Source organism: Moschus berezovskii, chromosome 10 (assembly GCF_049115385.1).
Source record: "Moschus berezovskii isolate FMDL1 chromosome 10, NW_MosBer_1.0, whole genome shotgun sequence".
In the NCBI taxonomy this organism is placed as follows: domain Eukaryota; kingdom Metazoa; phylum Chordata; class Mammalia; order Artiodactyla; family Moschidae; genus Moschus; species Moschus berezovskii.
This window is the reverse complement of record NC_142469.1, coordinates 110,980,894-110,996,778: the sequence shown is the minus strand read 5'-3', so window position 1 is coordinate 110,996,778 and position 15,885 is coordinate 110,980,894. Positions and strand designations below refer to the sequence as shown.

At 56.0% G+C, this 15,885-nt stretch overlaps 1 protein-coding gene across 1 annotated transcript; it reads left to right on the top strand.

Annotated features, from left to right (window-relative positions):
* On the top strand, positions 1 to 8,997 carry DLL1 (delta like canonical Notch ligand 1). The gene is made up of 11 exons (XM_055433456.2): positions 1 to 930; positions 1,088 to 1,384; positions 2,036 to 2,096; positions 2,327 to 2,584; positions 4,254 to 4,314; positions 5,093 to 5,223; positions 5,320 to 5,489; positions 5,637 to 5,853; positions 6,928 to 7,723; positions 8,161 to 8,278; positions 8,372 to 8,997. Exons 1-11 carry the CDS (start codon positions 877 to 879, stop codon positions 8,375 to 8,377), a joined length of 2,169 nt encoding a protein of 722 aa, XP_055289431.2. The 5' UTR covers positions 1 to 876; the 3' UTR covers positions 8,378 to 8,997.
* The last annotated feature ends 6,888 nt before the right edge of the window (positions 8,998 to 15,885 follow it).

Here is a 15,885-nt window from a genome sequence, read left to right as displayed (position 1 = left end):
CACATTTTACAGCTCACTGACCATTTGGCGATCCATTGAGAGGAGGGTTTGGAAAAGTGGCTCCTTTGTGACAGCTCTCGCCAGATTGGGGGGCTGCTCATTTGCATCTCATTAGCCATGCGGGCGGCCAGCGGGATATAAGGCGGCGGCGCCGGGAGAGCCCGAGCCCCTTCGCGCCCGCGGAACACCGGCCGGCGCCGCACTGGACGCACAGCCCGGCGCGCAGCTTCCGCCTCGACCCGGTCCGGGACCCCGGGCGTTGACCTGAATGGCATTGGCTGGGTCCCCGGGAAAGACTCGGGTCCAGGGCGCTCCCGGGACCGCCGCCCCCGAGTGAGCAGGCCGGGCCGCTCCTGCTCCACGGCCCCGGATTACCGCCTTGCGCGTGGATTTCCAGACCGCAGCTCGATAAACGGACTCGCGGGGAGCCCTGCAGCTCGTTGGGAATCGGACTGAATATCTGGACGTTTTCTCTCCCCTCTTTCTTTCTTTCCTTTTTTTTTCCCCTGCCAACAAGCTTGAGACAAAACCAGGAAGCAGACGACCCCTACCTACTCGCGCTTTGGAAGAACGAGGGGAAAACCGAAAGTTGCCGCTCCAGGAGCTGTCTTTCCGGAGAGACTCCCCGTTTTCTCTCGCGCATCCCCGGGGCCGCTGTCGCCACCGCAAGGCAGACCTACGGAACCTCGGCCTCCTAAAGAGCCCGAGCCGGACCCTTCAGGAGAGAAGTCCGGATTATCTCGGCCCAAGGCAGAGCGGCGGCGCTTTCCTGCCCGAGCTCCCGGGGACACCTTCCTCCTCCTCCAGCGTCCCCTGACGACTTCGGAAGACAAGGCGGGGGGACGCGAGGAGAGCCAGCGCCGCGGGCGGTGCACCATGGGCGGGCGGTGCGCCCTGGCCCTCGCCGTACTCTCGGCCCTGCTGTGCCAGGTAAGCTGCCACACGGGGCCCCCGGGGCCGCGCTGTCGGGTAGGCTGTCAGCCGGGCGCCCCCAGGGAGCGGGCCGCGCGGGGGGCAGCGCCCAGGGCAGGACTGGGCCGGGCGGGCTCCCCGCGCCAGGCGCCCCACGCCCTCGGCTCGCCCGCAGGTCTGGAGCTCCGGGGTGTTCGAGCTGAAGCTGCAGGAGTTCGTCAACAAGAAGGGGCTGCTGGGGAACCGCAACTGCTGCCGTGGGGGCGCGGGGCCGCCGCCGTGCGCCTGCAGGACCTTCTTCCGCGTGTGCCTCAAGCACTACCAGGCCAGCGTGTCCCCCGAGCCGCCCTGCACCTACGGCAGCGCCGTCACCCCGGTGCTGGGCGTCGACTCCTTCAGCCTCCCGGACGGCGCTGGTGCGGACCCCGCCTTCAGCAACCCCATCCGCTTCCCCTTTGGCTTCACCTGGCCGGTGAGCTCCGCACCTGCGGCAGCGGGGCGGGCGGGGCGGGCCGGGAGGCGGGGGCGCAGGGCGGGGGTTGCGGGGGGCCCGGGCCGGTGGGCGCCACGCTCTGCGGGGCCCTGGGGCACAACCTCCACGCCCGGATGACTTACAGCCGGTGGCAGCGGCGAGGGGGTGGTGCGCGGGGTGACAGCCAGGGTAGAGTCAGGCGGAGAGGCCGAGGACCCGGGACATTTCCGTGTCCGGTCTGCGCGCCGAGCCGCGGAGCTGAAAGGACCCTTTCACGTGGGAGAGTCCCAGTTCCGCGCCTCCTGGACCGGTCGGTTGTCAGTCGCCTTCGCTGCCTGGCAGCCCCCAGCGCCTCTCCCTGGCTCCTTCCCCAGAAGACTGCACACAAGCCCCTCCAGCCCCGCCTGCCCTCGGTCTTCTTTCTTTCTTCAAACGCGATATCCTGTATTAACAGACTGAAAAATCATGTCAGGAAACCACTCTTGAAAGTTGTTCCATGTGCTTAAGGAAAGTGAAATCAGGCAAGAGAGGTACACAGACCCTCCCCAGGACACGCTGCCCACGGATCTGCAGCCACTGGGTTGCCCGGAATCCTTTGATTCTTTTGTAAACAGTTCTGGTTTGTCTTCTGTCTTTCTGTCCTTCCTCCAGGGAACCTTCTCTCTGATCATTGAAGCTCTCCACACAGATTCTCCTGATGACCTTGCAACAGGTAAAAACAATCCCCCCAAACTCCTGAACTATGTGAACTGCTTCCCTAGTTAGTATGTATTTGACTTCAAATCTTCCTGGAAACAAGTGTCTACACCTTTCATTCTGCCAGTTCCTCTGGGAGGTCCAGGAGAAGGGTTCAGCCTCCCTGCCTGGCATCCTTTCCTTCTCCCCAATTTCCCAAGCCTCGGGGTTCTAGGTCAGAACCAGCAGGGCGTCCTCTTTCTGCAGAGAACCCAGAAAGACTTATCAGCCGCCTGGCCACGCAGAGGCACCTGACAGTTGGCGAGGAGTGGTCCCAGGACCTGCACAGCAGCGGCCGCACAGACCTCAAGTACTCTTATCGCTTTGTGTGTGATGAGCACTACTTTGGGGAAGGCTGCTCCGTCTTCTGCCGCCCCCGAGATGACGCCTTTGGCCACTTCACCTGCGGGGAGAGAGGGGAGAAAGTCTGCAACCCTGGCTGGAAGGGCCAGTACTGCACAGAGCGTGAGTCTGGAGGAGGGAGGCCACTGCCCTCAGCTTGCTCCCCCAGGCCTGCACTCCTGAGTAGGGGGGCGTATTCTCTGGGCTGCTGGGATCCTGTGATTTTAGCCCCAGGGAGACGTTCTGGGGGGTGGAAACTGGGCCTGGGAGCCAGAGAGATTAGCGCAGACCTCACAGTCAGCCAGAGGCGGGTTGGGGTCGACTCAGACGTTGTAACTTCCGCAATGGGAAGCTGCCTTTCTTAATCAGGGAGGATTTTGGACACAGGGCCAGGGGTCAGGAAGTAAGCCAAAGGGAAGGGAGGGAGGAAGGAAGGGAGGAACAGAGAGGAGGCTGTGTGCAGGGCGTGCTTTTACCAAAGGAGTTCTCTTTGCGAGACAGCGTCTCATTGAAGAGTGCTTCGTTCTCTCGAGTTGGTGTGCCCGGCCTCTCTGCAGAGCCAGTGTATTTAAGAACACCCACTGTTTGTGACAGTCTCAATTGTGGGGGACGTGGGTCTGCCAGCTCTGCCTGGGGAGGGGCCGCTTGCCCTGTTGTGGGATGTTCACAGAGCACCCTGCCCGGGAAGGAGTACCTTCACACGAGTGACTCCGGCCCTGCCTGCCCACAGCTCCGTGTTCTCACAGGTGCAGGCTGTGGGAGGGCTGTGGGACTCCTGGGCCTAGTTCAGCTGGACCCCAGGTGCCTCACTGCCCCCGCCCCCCACTCTAGGTCTCCCCAGAAGCCCCAGGGCACCTTCCTCCTGCCCAGAGCCCAGGAACCTTCTCCTGTAGGGTAGAGCCTCTCGCTGGGAGGTGCACTTTCTCAGTTCTGATTTGGCCCTGCCTCCAGCGTCATGGTTGCTGAGCCCGCTCAGCTTGCGGCTCCTTTGAGCTCGCCTTGGCCCGAGCTGGCTCTGTTGTCCTGAAAACTTGTGGGGCTGCTCGTTAATGAGTCTCCTCGCCAGGAGAAGGAAGCCAGCCCGGAGCCTCAGCCTCCAGGCCCCCCCCTCCGGGACCTCAGGCTTGCCTGCTGCCTCCCTCCTGGCTCCCCGCCCTCTCCTTCGCCGTGGGGTAGCCATAAACTTAAACTTTTTTCTTCTTATTCAAACACTGGAGTCTCTCCCTGCCCCCAGCTCGCGCGTGCCATCGATTAGATCTCTCTGGGGATAGGCGGCTGGGATGCACGCCTGTTCCCATTGGCGGAAAGGGTGCACGTGTGTGCATGCGTGTTTGTGTGTGTGTGTGTGTGTGTACATGCTAGGGGTGTGTGTGAGGGATGGGGGCATGGGGTGTGGGGGGTGGCCGGTATTGTTGCACTGGGGCAGCTGCTGGGAGAGAACAGACAATAGAGCAGCTGTCTTGCCCTGGTACTCTGCATACCAGCTGTCCACCCTTATCTACACACACACTTTCTGGGTATTAAGAGGTGGAGCTTTGTGCATAGAATTGGGAAGTGGGGGAGGAGGAGGGGAAGGACTTCTGACCCTCTCTCAGAAGAAAAGGGGCCTGTGGGGGTGGGGGCTTCCGTGCTCTTTTGTGCTTGAGCTGCTGTGTTAAGAAGAATGCTCCTCTCGCTGAGTGAAGTCCGGTGCCAGGGCCGGCGGGCTCGCTGGCTCGCTGGGCACAGCTCATAGCTCCCTCACGCTGGAAGCACTCTGGTGGGCTTGACCCTGTGCCTTTTCCTCCTGCAGCCCTCTGTTTGCCAGGGTGCGACGAGCAGCACGGATTTTGTGACAAGCCAGGGGAATGCAAGTAAGTTTGCAAAAGTTGCATTTTTCTTTCTTTTTCTTGTTGTCCTTTTACACCTGGTGTATTAGCAAAGTGTCTCTAGATGATCCTTTAAAAAACTCAGGCAAGATTAGCTGTTTGTGGGTTAGGGGAGCTGTTTTTCTGGTGTTTCTACTTAATATATGCCTGGACAGTTTTTGGATCAAGGTAGTCATTCACCTGCAGAGAGGCAATGGCACCCCACTCCAGTGCTCTTGCCTGGAAAATCCCATGGACGGAGGAGCCTGGTAGGCTGCAGTCCATGGGGTCGAGAAGAGTCGGACATGGCTGAGCGACTTCACTTTCGCTTTTCACTTTCATGCATTGGAGAAGGAAATGGCAACCCACTCCAGTGTTCTTGCCTGGAAAATCCCAGGGACAGAGGAGCCTGGTGGGCTTCCGTCTATGGGGTCGCACAGAGTCGGACATGACTGAAGCGACTTAGCAGCAGCAGCAGCACTCATTCACCTAAGTTACTCAGTGGCTGTGGAACTTACAGATGAGATTTTAAAAGAATTGGCAGAGAAAAGAAGAGTGTTCAGTAGGTTAGAATCACCTAGAGATACTGCCCTGGTTGACCCTCATGCCGAGTCAGATCCTCTGAGGCAGGACAGAGCTGTCCTTGGGGTTTAAAGATCCCGAGGGCCGCCCAAGCCTCGAGAGGACCAGCAGCGCTAATGCTGTTGGAGGTGACGCCTTGTGCTCAGGGAAGGTGTTGCAGTGAACCCAGCAGCAGCGTCCACTGACCATCCTCTCTCCTAAGGTGCAGAGTGGGCTGGCAGGGCCGGTACTGCGACCAGTGCATTCGGTACCCGGGCTGTCTCCATGGCACCTGCCAGCAGCCCTGGCAATGCAACTGCCAGGAAGGCTGGGGGGGCCTTTTCTGCAACCAGGGTAAGCTTCTGCCCCCGCAGCCTGCCTGCCTGGGCTCGGTCACAGGCGAGAACGTCTCCTGCATCTCTCCTCCTCTCCCCGTCTCCACCCTCGCAGACCTCAACTACTGCACGCACCATAAGCCCTGCAGGAACGGGGCCACCTGCACCAACACGGGCCAAGGGAGCTACACATGCTCGTGCCGACCTGGCTACACGGGGGCCAACTGTGAGACGGAGGTGGACGAGTGCAGCGCCGGGCCTTGCAGGAACGGAGGGAGCTGCACGGTTAGTCCAGCCGCCGCGGGCTCTCCCACTGAGCCGGGAGCCCTGGTTTGCAGCTGACTGTGTGAGCCGGGAGCCCTGGTCTCAGGCAGACTGTGTGGGTCCTTGGGAGTGACTAGGAAAGCTTTCTTCGTCTTCTCCGTTACTCAGGACCTTGAGAACAGCTACTCCTGTACCTGCCCACCTGGCTTCTATGGCAGGGTCTGCGAGCTGAGTGCCATGGTGTGTGCCGATGGCCCCTGCTTCAATGGAGGCCGGTGCTCCGACAACCCGGAGGGAGGCTACACCTGCCGCTGCCCTGGGGGCTTCTCTGGCTTTAACTGTGAGAAGAAGATGGATTCCTGCAGTTCCTCACCTTGTTCCAATGGTAAGGGGGCCGCCTGACCCACCTGAGACCTTGTCTGGGGGGTCTACATTGATGAGAAGCATGTGGGTTTAGTTTCAAGCTGAGTTCATCACTGCGAGCTGCCTTGAGTCTCAGAAGCCCTTTTGTCTGAACGATGAGAAACTTCACAGAAGTCTTATCCTTGAGTCTGGAAACACCCAGGGAGCTGGAAAGGCAGGCAAGAATGTTCCTTCCCTGCAGGACCTGCTCAGGCGGAGATGCAGTGACTCTCTTGCAGTCCTGCAGCTCCGCAGGTGCTTGAGACCCCAGTGTCCGTGGGCCCGCCCTCATGACAGCCCAGCCGCTGCATGTTTGGGGGCCAGCCCAACTGCGCCTGGTCTCCAAGCAGAGCTGGCTGGTGAGGCTGCGTGGTCTCCACAAGTGGGCGGGATGCCCCACGGAAACCCACGGGCGGGGAAGCTGGGCCCAGACAGTCCAGACCATCTTGGGTGCTTCTGCGCTGGACATGGCCATGGACAAGAGAAGAGTCACCTCACCTTGCTCTCCGTGTGCTCCATGGGCAGCCCTGGGGCCAAGCTCTCTCTCCAGTTTGTTTCCAGCCATCGAACCAACAGAGCATCGGATGCTTCATCTTTAGAAACAGGGAGGGCTAGCAGACCTGCTCTGGAAGGACAAGGACCCACCCCTAGCCCCTCCTGCCTTTCTTCTTCTCTCTTTCTTTCTGTTTCAATTCTCGCTCTTCACTGACTGAAACCACGGCAAGTGCATCATCCTCCTTAAGCCTTGGTTTCCTCATCCGCGAACTGGGTCCTCTGCTGGCTTGCTGTGAAGATGAACTCAGCAGTGCAGGCAAAGCGCTTTGCTCGGTGCATGTCAGGAGGTGTCAGCCTGTATTTTTTATGTAATTTGCAGGTTTTGACCAGAACCCCGCCCCCTGCCCACCGCTGCCGTGGGCCGGCACGTGGCGCGTGTTGTCTTGGCACTGGCCTCTGTCTGCCTGCCCTGAGTCTCTGCTCTGGTGAGCGGCTGGTGGCAGGGCCGCAGCTGCTGCAGGCTGCCCCCGGGTGACGAGCTGCCGCCATGTCTGTGTCCCAGGTGCGCAGTGCGTGGACCTCGGTGACGCTTACGTCTGCCGCTGCCAGGCTGGCTTCTCCGGGAGGCGCTGTGACGACAACGTGGACGACTGCGCCTCCTCCCCGTGCGCCCACGGGGGCACCTGCCGGGACGGCGTGAACGAGTACTCCTGCACCTGCCCCCCCGGGTACACAGGCAGGAACTGCAGTGCCCCGGTCAGCAGGTGTGAGCACGCGCCCTGCCACAACGGGGCCACCTGCCACGAGCGGGCCTTCCGCTACCTGTGTGAGTGCGCCCGAGGCTACGGGGGCCCCAACTGCCAGTTCCTGCTCCCTGAGCCGCCCCCGGGCCCTGTGGTGGTGGACCTCACAGAGAAGTACGTGGAGGGCCAGGCCGGCCCGTTCCCCTGGGTGGCCGTCGGGGCGGGTGTGGTGCTGGTTCTCACGCTGCTGCTGGGCTGCGCCGCCACGGTGGTCTGTGCGCGGCTGAGGCTGCAGAAGCGCCGGCCCCCCGCAGACCCCAGCCGGGGGGAGACGGAGACCATGAACAATCTGGCCAACCGCCAGCGGGAGAAGGACATCTCTGTCAGCGTCATTGGGGCCACGCAGATCAAGAACACCAACAAGAAGGCAGACTTCCACGCGGAGCCCGGCGCAGAGAAAAATGGCCTCAAGGCTCGAGACCCCGCCGTGGGCTACAACCTGCTGCAGGGCCTCAAGGGTGCCTCAGCCACGGTGGAGCCCCACGGCAAACGCGATGCCAAGTGCCAGCCCCAGGGCTCTGTGGGGGAGGAGAAGGGCACCCCGACACTCAGAGGGTAAGTACTTCGGCCTGGAGGGGGCACGTGGGGAGGCCAGCTGGGCAGGGGGCCAGCTGGAGAGGGTGCCCTGACACCTGAGGGATGGGCAGGGCAGGCCAGGGAGGAGGGCCAGCTGGAGCGGGTGCCCTGACACCCGAGGGATGGGCAGGACAGGCTAGGCAGGGGGTCCAGCTGGGGAGGGTGGCCCAACACCCGAGGGATGGGCAGGGCAGGCCGGGCAGGGGGGCCAGCTGGAGCGGGTGCCCTGACACCTGAGGGATGGGCAGGGCAGGCCAGGGAGGAGGGCCAGCTGGAGCGGGTGCCCTGACACCCGAGGGATGGGCAGGACAGGCTGGGCAGGGGGGCCAGCTGGGTGTGTTCCTCCAAGCTCTGGTCATTTTCCTGTTCAAAAATGTTTTCATCTGCTGACTGTGGCTCTTTCATTTTCCCTCTAGCGGAGAAGCGTCTGAAAGAAAAAGGCCAGACTCTGTGTACTCCGCTTCAAAAGACACAAAGTACCAGTCGGTGTATGTCATATCCGAGGAGCAGGACGAGTGTGTCATCGCCACTGAGGTCAGAGCGGGCTTGCAGGGCCCGCCTGCAGCCAGGGAGCCAGAACTGGGCCTCCAGCCTGCGCTAACCTCCCCTGTCTCCTGGGCCCTCTAGGTGTGACGTAGAGGTGACGGGGCAAGTTCCGTATCTGCAGAACAAGGAACTTCCGAGGTGTCAGCCCCGATGATGCTGCTGGGAGGAGCGGACGTGCTCCTGACTGCTGCTGGAAGCCAGGTCCTCTTCCTGCCGAGGGTGGCGGGCGCGCCCGCGGCCGCTGCTCTGCCTCTAGGACGTTTCCATTGCACTATGGACAGTTGCTTTTAAAAAAATATATATTTAAATGAATGGACTTGATCACTACGTAAAAAGCACGCACTGCCTGAAGTGTATATTTTGGATTCTTATGAGCCAGTCTTCTCTTGAATTAGAATCACAAACACTGCCTTTATTGTCCTTTTTGATACTAAAATGTGTTTTTCTAGGTGGAAAAAAATGTGCGTTATTTTTTGGACTTGTAAAAATATTTTTCATGATATCTGTAAAGCTTGAGTATTTTGTGATGTTCATTTTTTATAATTTAAATTTTTGGTAAATATGTACAAAGGCACTTCGGGTCAATGTGACTATATTTTTTTGTATATAAATGTATTTATGGAATATTGTGCAAATGTTATTTGAGTTTTTTACTGTTTTGTTAATGAAGAAATTCCTTTTTAAAATATTTTTCCAAAATAAATATTATGAACAACACCCAGAAGCGTGCTTACTCACCCCTCCTCTGAGCAGCCTTGCAATCACCGACACTCGTGTAAGACCCTGAGGACAGACGCGGCCTCTGCTCTTTGTGTAGTTTCATTGGATTGATGATGAGCAACTTCCCTCGCTCCTCTGCCACTCAAAGAGCCCTCCAGGAGTTGCCATTAGGACGAAGAAGGGGCAGGTGTCTTGCTGAGGATTGTCTTGCTCCGAAGCAGCCCCTGGACTCCAGGGCAACACGGGGCCCAAGCCCCGGCGCCTCCTGTCTGGTCAGAGCCGAGAGCCTTGGAGCCAGTCACCTTCCTCTGAGCCTTACTTTCATCAGGACTGGAACAAGCCTCATTTTGGATTAAATACACGTGAAGCACTTCAGTGTTGCCATGGCAAAAGCTTTTGGTCCTAGAATACTACGTACCCATCCATTTGCTTGTGGGTTTATTTGTAGCGAATTCAGCCACAGGACGGACAACAGCACGGACAGAAACCCTGTCTTCCTGAGCGGTCGGTCGCTACCCACCAGGTGCCTGCTCCTCCTGAATTGTCTCATGGGTCCCCCAAGAGCTCTGTTGTGGCTTCCTTATATGGCTGAGGAGACAGAGGCTTGGGGTGTGGAGTTACTTGGGGCTGGTCAGGAGCAAAGTCGGTTCAGATCTGGGCATCTGGCTCCAGACCCGAGCGCCATCATTGTTTGTCACAAACGCAGCTTCTTGTTCAGAAAGAGATGGGAGTTAACAGACCCCCACCGCTGGAGCAGTTCGGTGGTTCTGAAGGATCTGTGTGGATGGTCAGCTCTCTAAGACAAGTTAGCATTGGGGAGGAGTGGTTTATTTCTGGGGTCGGAGGGAACAGTCAGAGGGAGGAGGTTGCCTTTGCCCAGTGACAGTGGTGAGCTCATTTCTGGGTTCTTCCTGTGGAGGATGGTCAGGCTTCAAGCCCACCCTCAGGTGCGTAGAGGATGGAGCCCAGGAAGCTCCCTCAGGCCAGACAGCACCCAGAAGCCACCTGGCTGGGGCGCCTGCCTCCAGAGACGACCCCATCCGTCCCATTCTGGCTGGTTACCATGGAATAACTGCTCAAGGAGGGGCTCCAACGGAGCGACCTCCTCCACGGAGAGACGTCAGCATCAGGCCCGAGTGTGGCAGAGGAAGACTTAGGCTTCTAAACCTCCTTTGCCTTCAAACTGCCCCCTGCTTCCTCTAAGGGGTGGCAGCATATTCGGGAATAAATGAGATCGCCAAGGTTTCTTTCAAAAGTCTACAGGATCTGGTGAAAGAGTGAGGTAAACTCCATCCCGTTGACTCTTGTTAACCTGGAGTCGTTCACAGCTTCCTCTCACCTTCAGAAGCAACCTGACTTGGATATAAAATGCGTATCTATTTTCAAGAATATGGAATTTTCTGGGATTCTTGTGAAGTCCATTCCATGAAAGAACCTCCATGTACTTAAAAATAATCTCACTTTCGTCTTCCCCACCTTCTAGTAAAATCAGGGAATAAATTCATCTTTCATCTGGGCAAACAAGTAACCTGACTGAGAGCAAACTAGAGACTTAAAGACGCAGCTTTGGAATTGCCAGCTGTCTGGGCACGTGGTTCCCTGGGTCCCTTCTGAGACTGACGTTTTAATTTGACATTTAACCAGATGGTCCCTCAGCTTTCAGGGTTTATGTCATTTGCAATGGGAAATTTAGGTACATTGATGAAAAACATCCATATAAACACATGGGTATTTATAGACCAGCTGTGATCCACCACACAAGCGACGCCCAGCATGATCAGCCTTGGGGCACGTCCTCCAAGGAGCCCGCTGGGAGCCAGGCAGAGAGGAGCAGTATGGCTGAGACGAGGAGGTGGAAAGGTGGGGCCCTGCAGCAGGGGTGAGGCTGGCGCTGGACCGGCTCTCGAGTTCTGAGGCGCACCCGAGCGCGGGTGGCCCCCGCCCAGGGCCCGCCTGCAGACCTCAGCCTTGTTCCATGTGCCACCTTCTGGGGCTGTGGCGAGGCCAGAGAATGCAGTGAGGCTCACATACTTCTCCTCAGGCCTTCTGCTTTAACTTTTCATGTGGACGTACTTTTGGACTTACAGAAATGTTGCTAGCGTAGTGCAGAGAGTTCTCACTATGACGCTGGTTGTTGCATCCATCCTCCTTCCGCTGGCTGTCCTCTGCAGTGGCGAGCCGTCCCTTCCCACCCGCAGTGTAGACGCTGCTGTTACTCTCACTCAGAGGCTCACAGGCCGTTGCTGCCCAGGCTGGGGTGGTTCCTGCCCCTGCTGGCCCCTCGGCTGGCCCCGCGTTCCCGGGCACGGCTTCCTCTCAGGCCCACCGACCCTGCCGGCTCGGCCCTGGAAGCAGCTCCTCTCAGCAGCCCTATTTCTCACGTGTGTGCTTGTGAACCTGGAGGCAGCCAGTGGCTGAGATGTAGCAGTGTGACCTGTGTTCAAACCCCAAACAGGCCCACGAGAGAGTGAAGCCCACACAGCTGCTCTGTGTCGTTGAGCAGCCAGCCAGCAACACCCTTGTCGTTCAGTCGCTCGGTCGTGTCTGACGCTTTGTGACCCCGTGAGCAGCAGCACGCCAGGCTTCCCTGTCCTTCACTGTTTCCCGGAATTTGCCCAGGTTCATGCCCCCTGAGCCGGTGATGCCATCCGACTGTCTCATCCTCTGCCACCCCCGTCTTCCTCTCCTCTCGCCCTCAATCTTTCCCAGCATCAGGATCTTCTCCAATGAGTTGGTTCTTTGTGTCAGGTGACCAAAGTATTGGAGCTACAGCTTCAGCATCAGTCCTTTCTTCCAGTGAATATTCAGGGTTGATTTCCTTTAGGATTGATTGGTTTGATCTAACTGTCAAGGCACTCTCAAAACTCTTCCCCAGCTCCATAATTCAAAAGCATCAATTCTTCAATGCTCAACACTGTTTATGGTTCAGCTTTCACATCTGTACACGACTACTGGAAAAACCATAGCTTTGACTCTAAGGACCTTGGTTGGCAAAGTGATGTCTGCTTTTTAATGTGCTGTCTGGGTTGTCATAGCTTTTCTTCCAAGGAGCAAGTGTCTTTTCATTTTGTGGCTGCAGTCACCACCTGCAGTGATTTGGGAGCCCAAGAAAATAAAATCTGACATGTTTCCACTGTTTCCCCTTCTATCTGCCATGAACTGATGGGACCAGATGCCATGATCTTAAGTTTTTTGAATGTTGAGTTTTAAGCCAGCTTTTTCACTCTCCTCTTTCACCTTCATAAAGAGGCACTTTAGTTCTTCTTCACTTTCTGCCATAAGGGTGGCATCATCTGCATACTTGAGGTCATTGATATTTCTCCCAACGATCTTGATTCCAGCTTGTGCTTCATCTAGCCCAGCATTTTGCTTGATGTACTCTGCATAAAAGTTAAATAAGCAGGGTGACAATATACAGCCTTGACGTACTCCTTTCCCAATTTTTAATCAGTCCATCATTCCATGTCCGGTTCTAACTGTTGCTTCTTGACCTGCATACAGGTTTCTCAGGAGACAGGTAAGATAGTCTGGTATTCCCATTGCTTTAAGAATTTCTATATTTTGTTGTGATCCACACAGTCAAAGGCTTTAGTGTAGCCAATGAAGCAGATGTAGATTTTTTTTTTTAATTCCCTTGCTTTCTTTATGACCAAATGGATGTTGGCAATTTGATCTCTGATTCCTCTGCTTTTTCTAAAACCAGCTTGTACATCTGGAAGTTCTACTTCATGTACTATTGAAACCTAGCTTGAAGGATTTTGAGCATTACTTTGCCAGCATGTGAAATGAGCCCAACTATGTGCTAGTTTGAACATTCTTTGCATTGCCTTCCTTTGAGATTGGGATGAAAACTGACCCTTTCCAGTCCTGTAGCCACTGCTGAGTTTACCAAATGTGCTGGCATATTGAGTGCAGCACTTTCACAGCATCATCTTTTAGGATTTGAAATAGCTCAGCTGGAATTCCATCACTTCCACTAGCTTTGTTCATAGTGATGCTTCCTAAGGCCCACTTGACTTTAAACTCCAGGATGTCGGGCTCTAGGTGAGTGACCATACCATCATGGTTATCCAGGTCATTAAGACCTTTTTTTGTATAGGTCTTTTTCAACACCATTGAGGAAGTATTTTGCCAAGAAAACTGAACTTGAATCTGGTCAGACATCTTGGTCTAGTTACCAGTTTACGGGAGTTCAGGGGGCTGAGGACACAGTCAGGACATCACGAGGCTCTACTCGGCAAAAGGAGAAGGACCGGGGAACCCACAGATTAGAAGCAACTTGGTTAAAAAACAGTTTAAAAAATTCACAAGTCACCTGGATGAATGCAAATGCTGACTGGGCATTTTAATGATGTTAAACAGCACTTGCAAATGTTTCAGACGTGAGAGCTCATTGCCGCTACGTTGACTAGAGAAGGGTACTTAACTTTTAGAGAAAACTCTGAAATATTATGGATGAAGCAATGCTGTGTCTGGGATTTCCTTACAGACAATGAGAAGGTTGCTGGCAGTGGGTGGGGAGCCTGTGGAGCACGAGGCCCGGCAGCGGCAGCAGCACCGGCACCGCCCCCTCCGCCGTGCACGGGCAGGGACTTTCCGTGGGGGAAGCGTTGCGACGACACGCTGACTGGTGTGTGTAACGCTGTGTCACTGCACAGTGGTCTTCAGGGAGCCTTTCTGTCCCTGACGAGAAGCCTGGTGAGACCAAACGATCAAATCCAACAGGTAAAGATGCAGCGGGTTTGCTCAGGGCTTTCGGGCCAGATCCAGGCTCTGTCCTTGCCGGCCGGGCTTGGAGATGGTCTGTGCTGCTGAACAGTGATGCTCTTCCTCGGGCAGTTCTACAAGGACCCTGCTCTCCATGTGGCTCCGGAGGCTCCCAAAGCACAAACCAAGAGCATTGCTCCAGCTAAAACCAGCAGCTGTCTTCCGGCTCTTTTAGCATGATCTGCACAGACCTACCTGGGCCTGCCGTCTCAGTGTGACCTGGCTCCTGAGGGCCTCTCTGCCTCCCTGTGCACTGCCCTCCCCACGGTCCATGTAGCTAGCAGCTCTGGCCACTCTGGCCACTGGATGTGGCTGTGCACCCCAGCCCCACCCCAGTCCCAAGCCTCCACTGGCACCTCCCGCCTGCAGGCCCTCACGGTGGCAGCACCCTGGGCAGCGAGAACTCGGCCGGGCCATCTGCCAAGGCACCTGGACTGGCCCAGCACTGCCCTCCAGCTGGCCCGCAGCTGAGGTGTGTGAGCAGTGATTGTGGACGGTGTGTGTCCCAGGGACCAACCAGGGCTCTCACTGCCTGCAGGCCCATCTTGGAGCTTGAGCGAGTGCTGTCATGTGGTACACGCTCGCCCGCATGGGAGGGAAATGTATCTGAGTCTGCGAGGACAGGTCATGACAGAGGCTTTATTCCTCCTACTGCCACTGGTACTTTGGGACCACTGCATGAAGCCAACATAGATATTATCGGAGGGGGAGACTATATTCCTTTGTTTTTATGTAAATAAATGGTCACCTAGACACAAATGTGCTATGAGGCTATTTGCTTGGTATCCAGCAAACAAAGCCGTATGCATTTAATAATTTCTCAGGGTTTGAATTTTGTGGAAAAACTGTAGGGAAGTTGAACACTTTTCCTGAAGGGCAGCTGGGTGTCTATAGAAACATCAAGAAGAGCGGGATTGGAACTTGGCCTGAGCTGGGGCCTCAGACGTGGGGCATGCAGGGTGTGCTTCTGTTGACATCAAGCCTCTCGTGACAAGTGTAGACACCCCAGTACACTCGACAATGTCAGGCATTTGTCATTTGGAAGTGATTCAGAGGTACACTTCTTAAAGATAGCATGTGTCCAGGCAGAATATTAGCATTTCCCCCAGAACAACCTTGAATGACATCCATTTGCTCAAATAAACATTTCCATTTTGGAGACCCTTATCTGGCTGGCATCACCCTGGGAGGTGTGGCTGATGTCGTGCTTGCCTTTTCTTGCTAATAAAACTCGAAAAACAACACTCTCCCTTTCTCGTCTTCCTTGTTGCTTAAGGAAACATCCACTGCCCCACATCTGGCTTCTCTGATTCCATATTCTGGAGCTGCTGCTAACTCACTTCAGTCGTGTCCGACTCTGTGTGGCCCCATAGACGGCAGCCCACCAGGCTCCTCCAGCCCTGGGATTCTCCAGAGAAGAACACTGGAGCGGTTGCCATTTCCTTCTCCAATGCATGAAAGTGAAAAGTGAAAGTGAAGTCAGTCAGTTGTATCCGACTCTTCGTGACCCCATGGACTGCAGCCTACCAGGCTCCTCCGTCCATGGGATTTTCCAGGCAAGAGTATTGGAGTGGGTTGTCACTGCCTTCTCCGCATATTCTGGAGATTACAGTCTTAAAAGAAACGAGTATGGGGTCCCTGAAGGCGCCAGTATGACACAGTGTTTGAAAAGTGTGCGGCAACACAGACTCAGGGTCTTCCTTTTCTAAGCACACAAAGAAACAGTGAACCATCAGTAACAGCACTGCTGACGAGGGAGCTGGGTCAGGGTAAGAGGAGAGAGCCCAAACCTGTTGAGAGGTTTGTGTGGGATCGGAAGGCTGGCTGGTCTGGCAGCGGGCTGTTGGGGTGACTGCGTTTCCTTGCGATGTGAGCTCTGAAAACCCTGGAACTGTCAAGTGGGAAGAAACATGAAGAAGTAGAACGCTGTGAGGTCAGGTTTGAGTTCTCTGCTGGCAACTGCTGCGGGCGGCATCTGGGCCATGTGCATACTGGGTTTTACCTGTCATGTGCTCACGTCAATATACAAAAAGGCAGGAAATGTTTAAGCTTACTCGAGTGCTAACATGACTGGATCGGAAGGGAGAATGTGTTCGTCTTGGGCACTT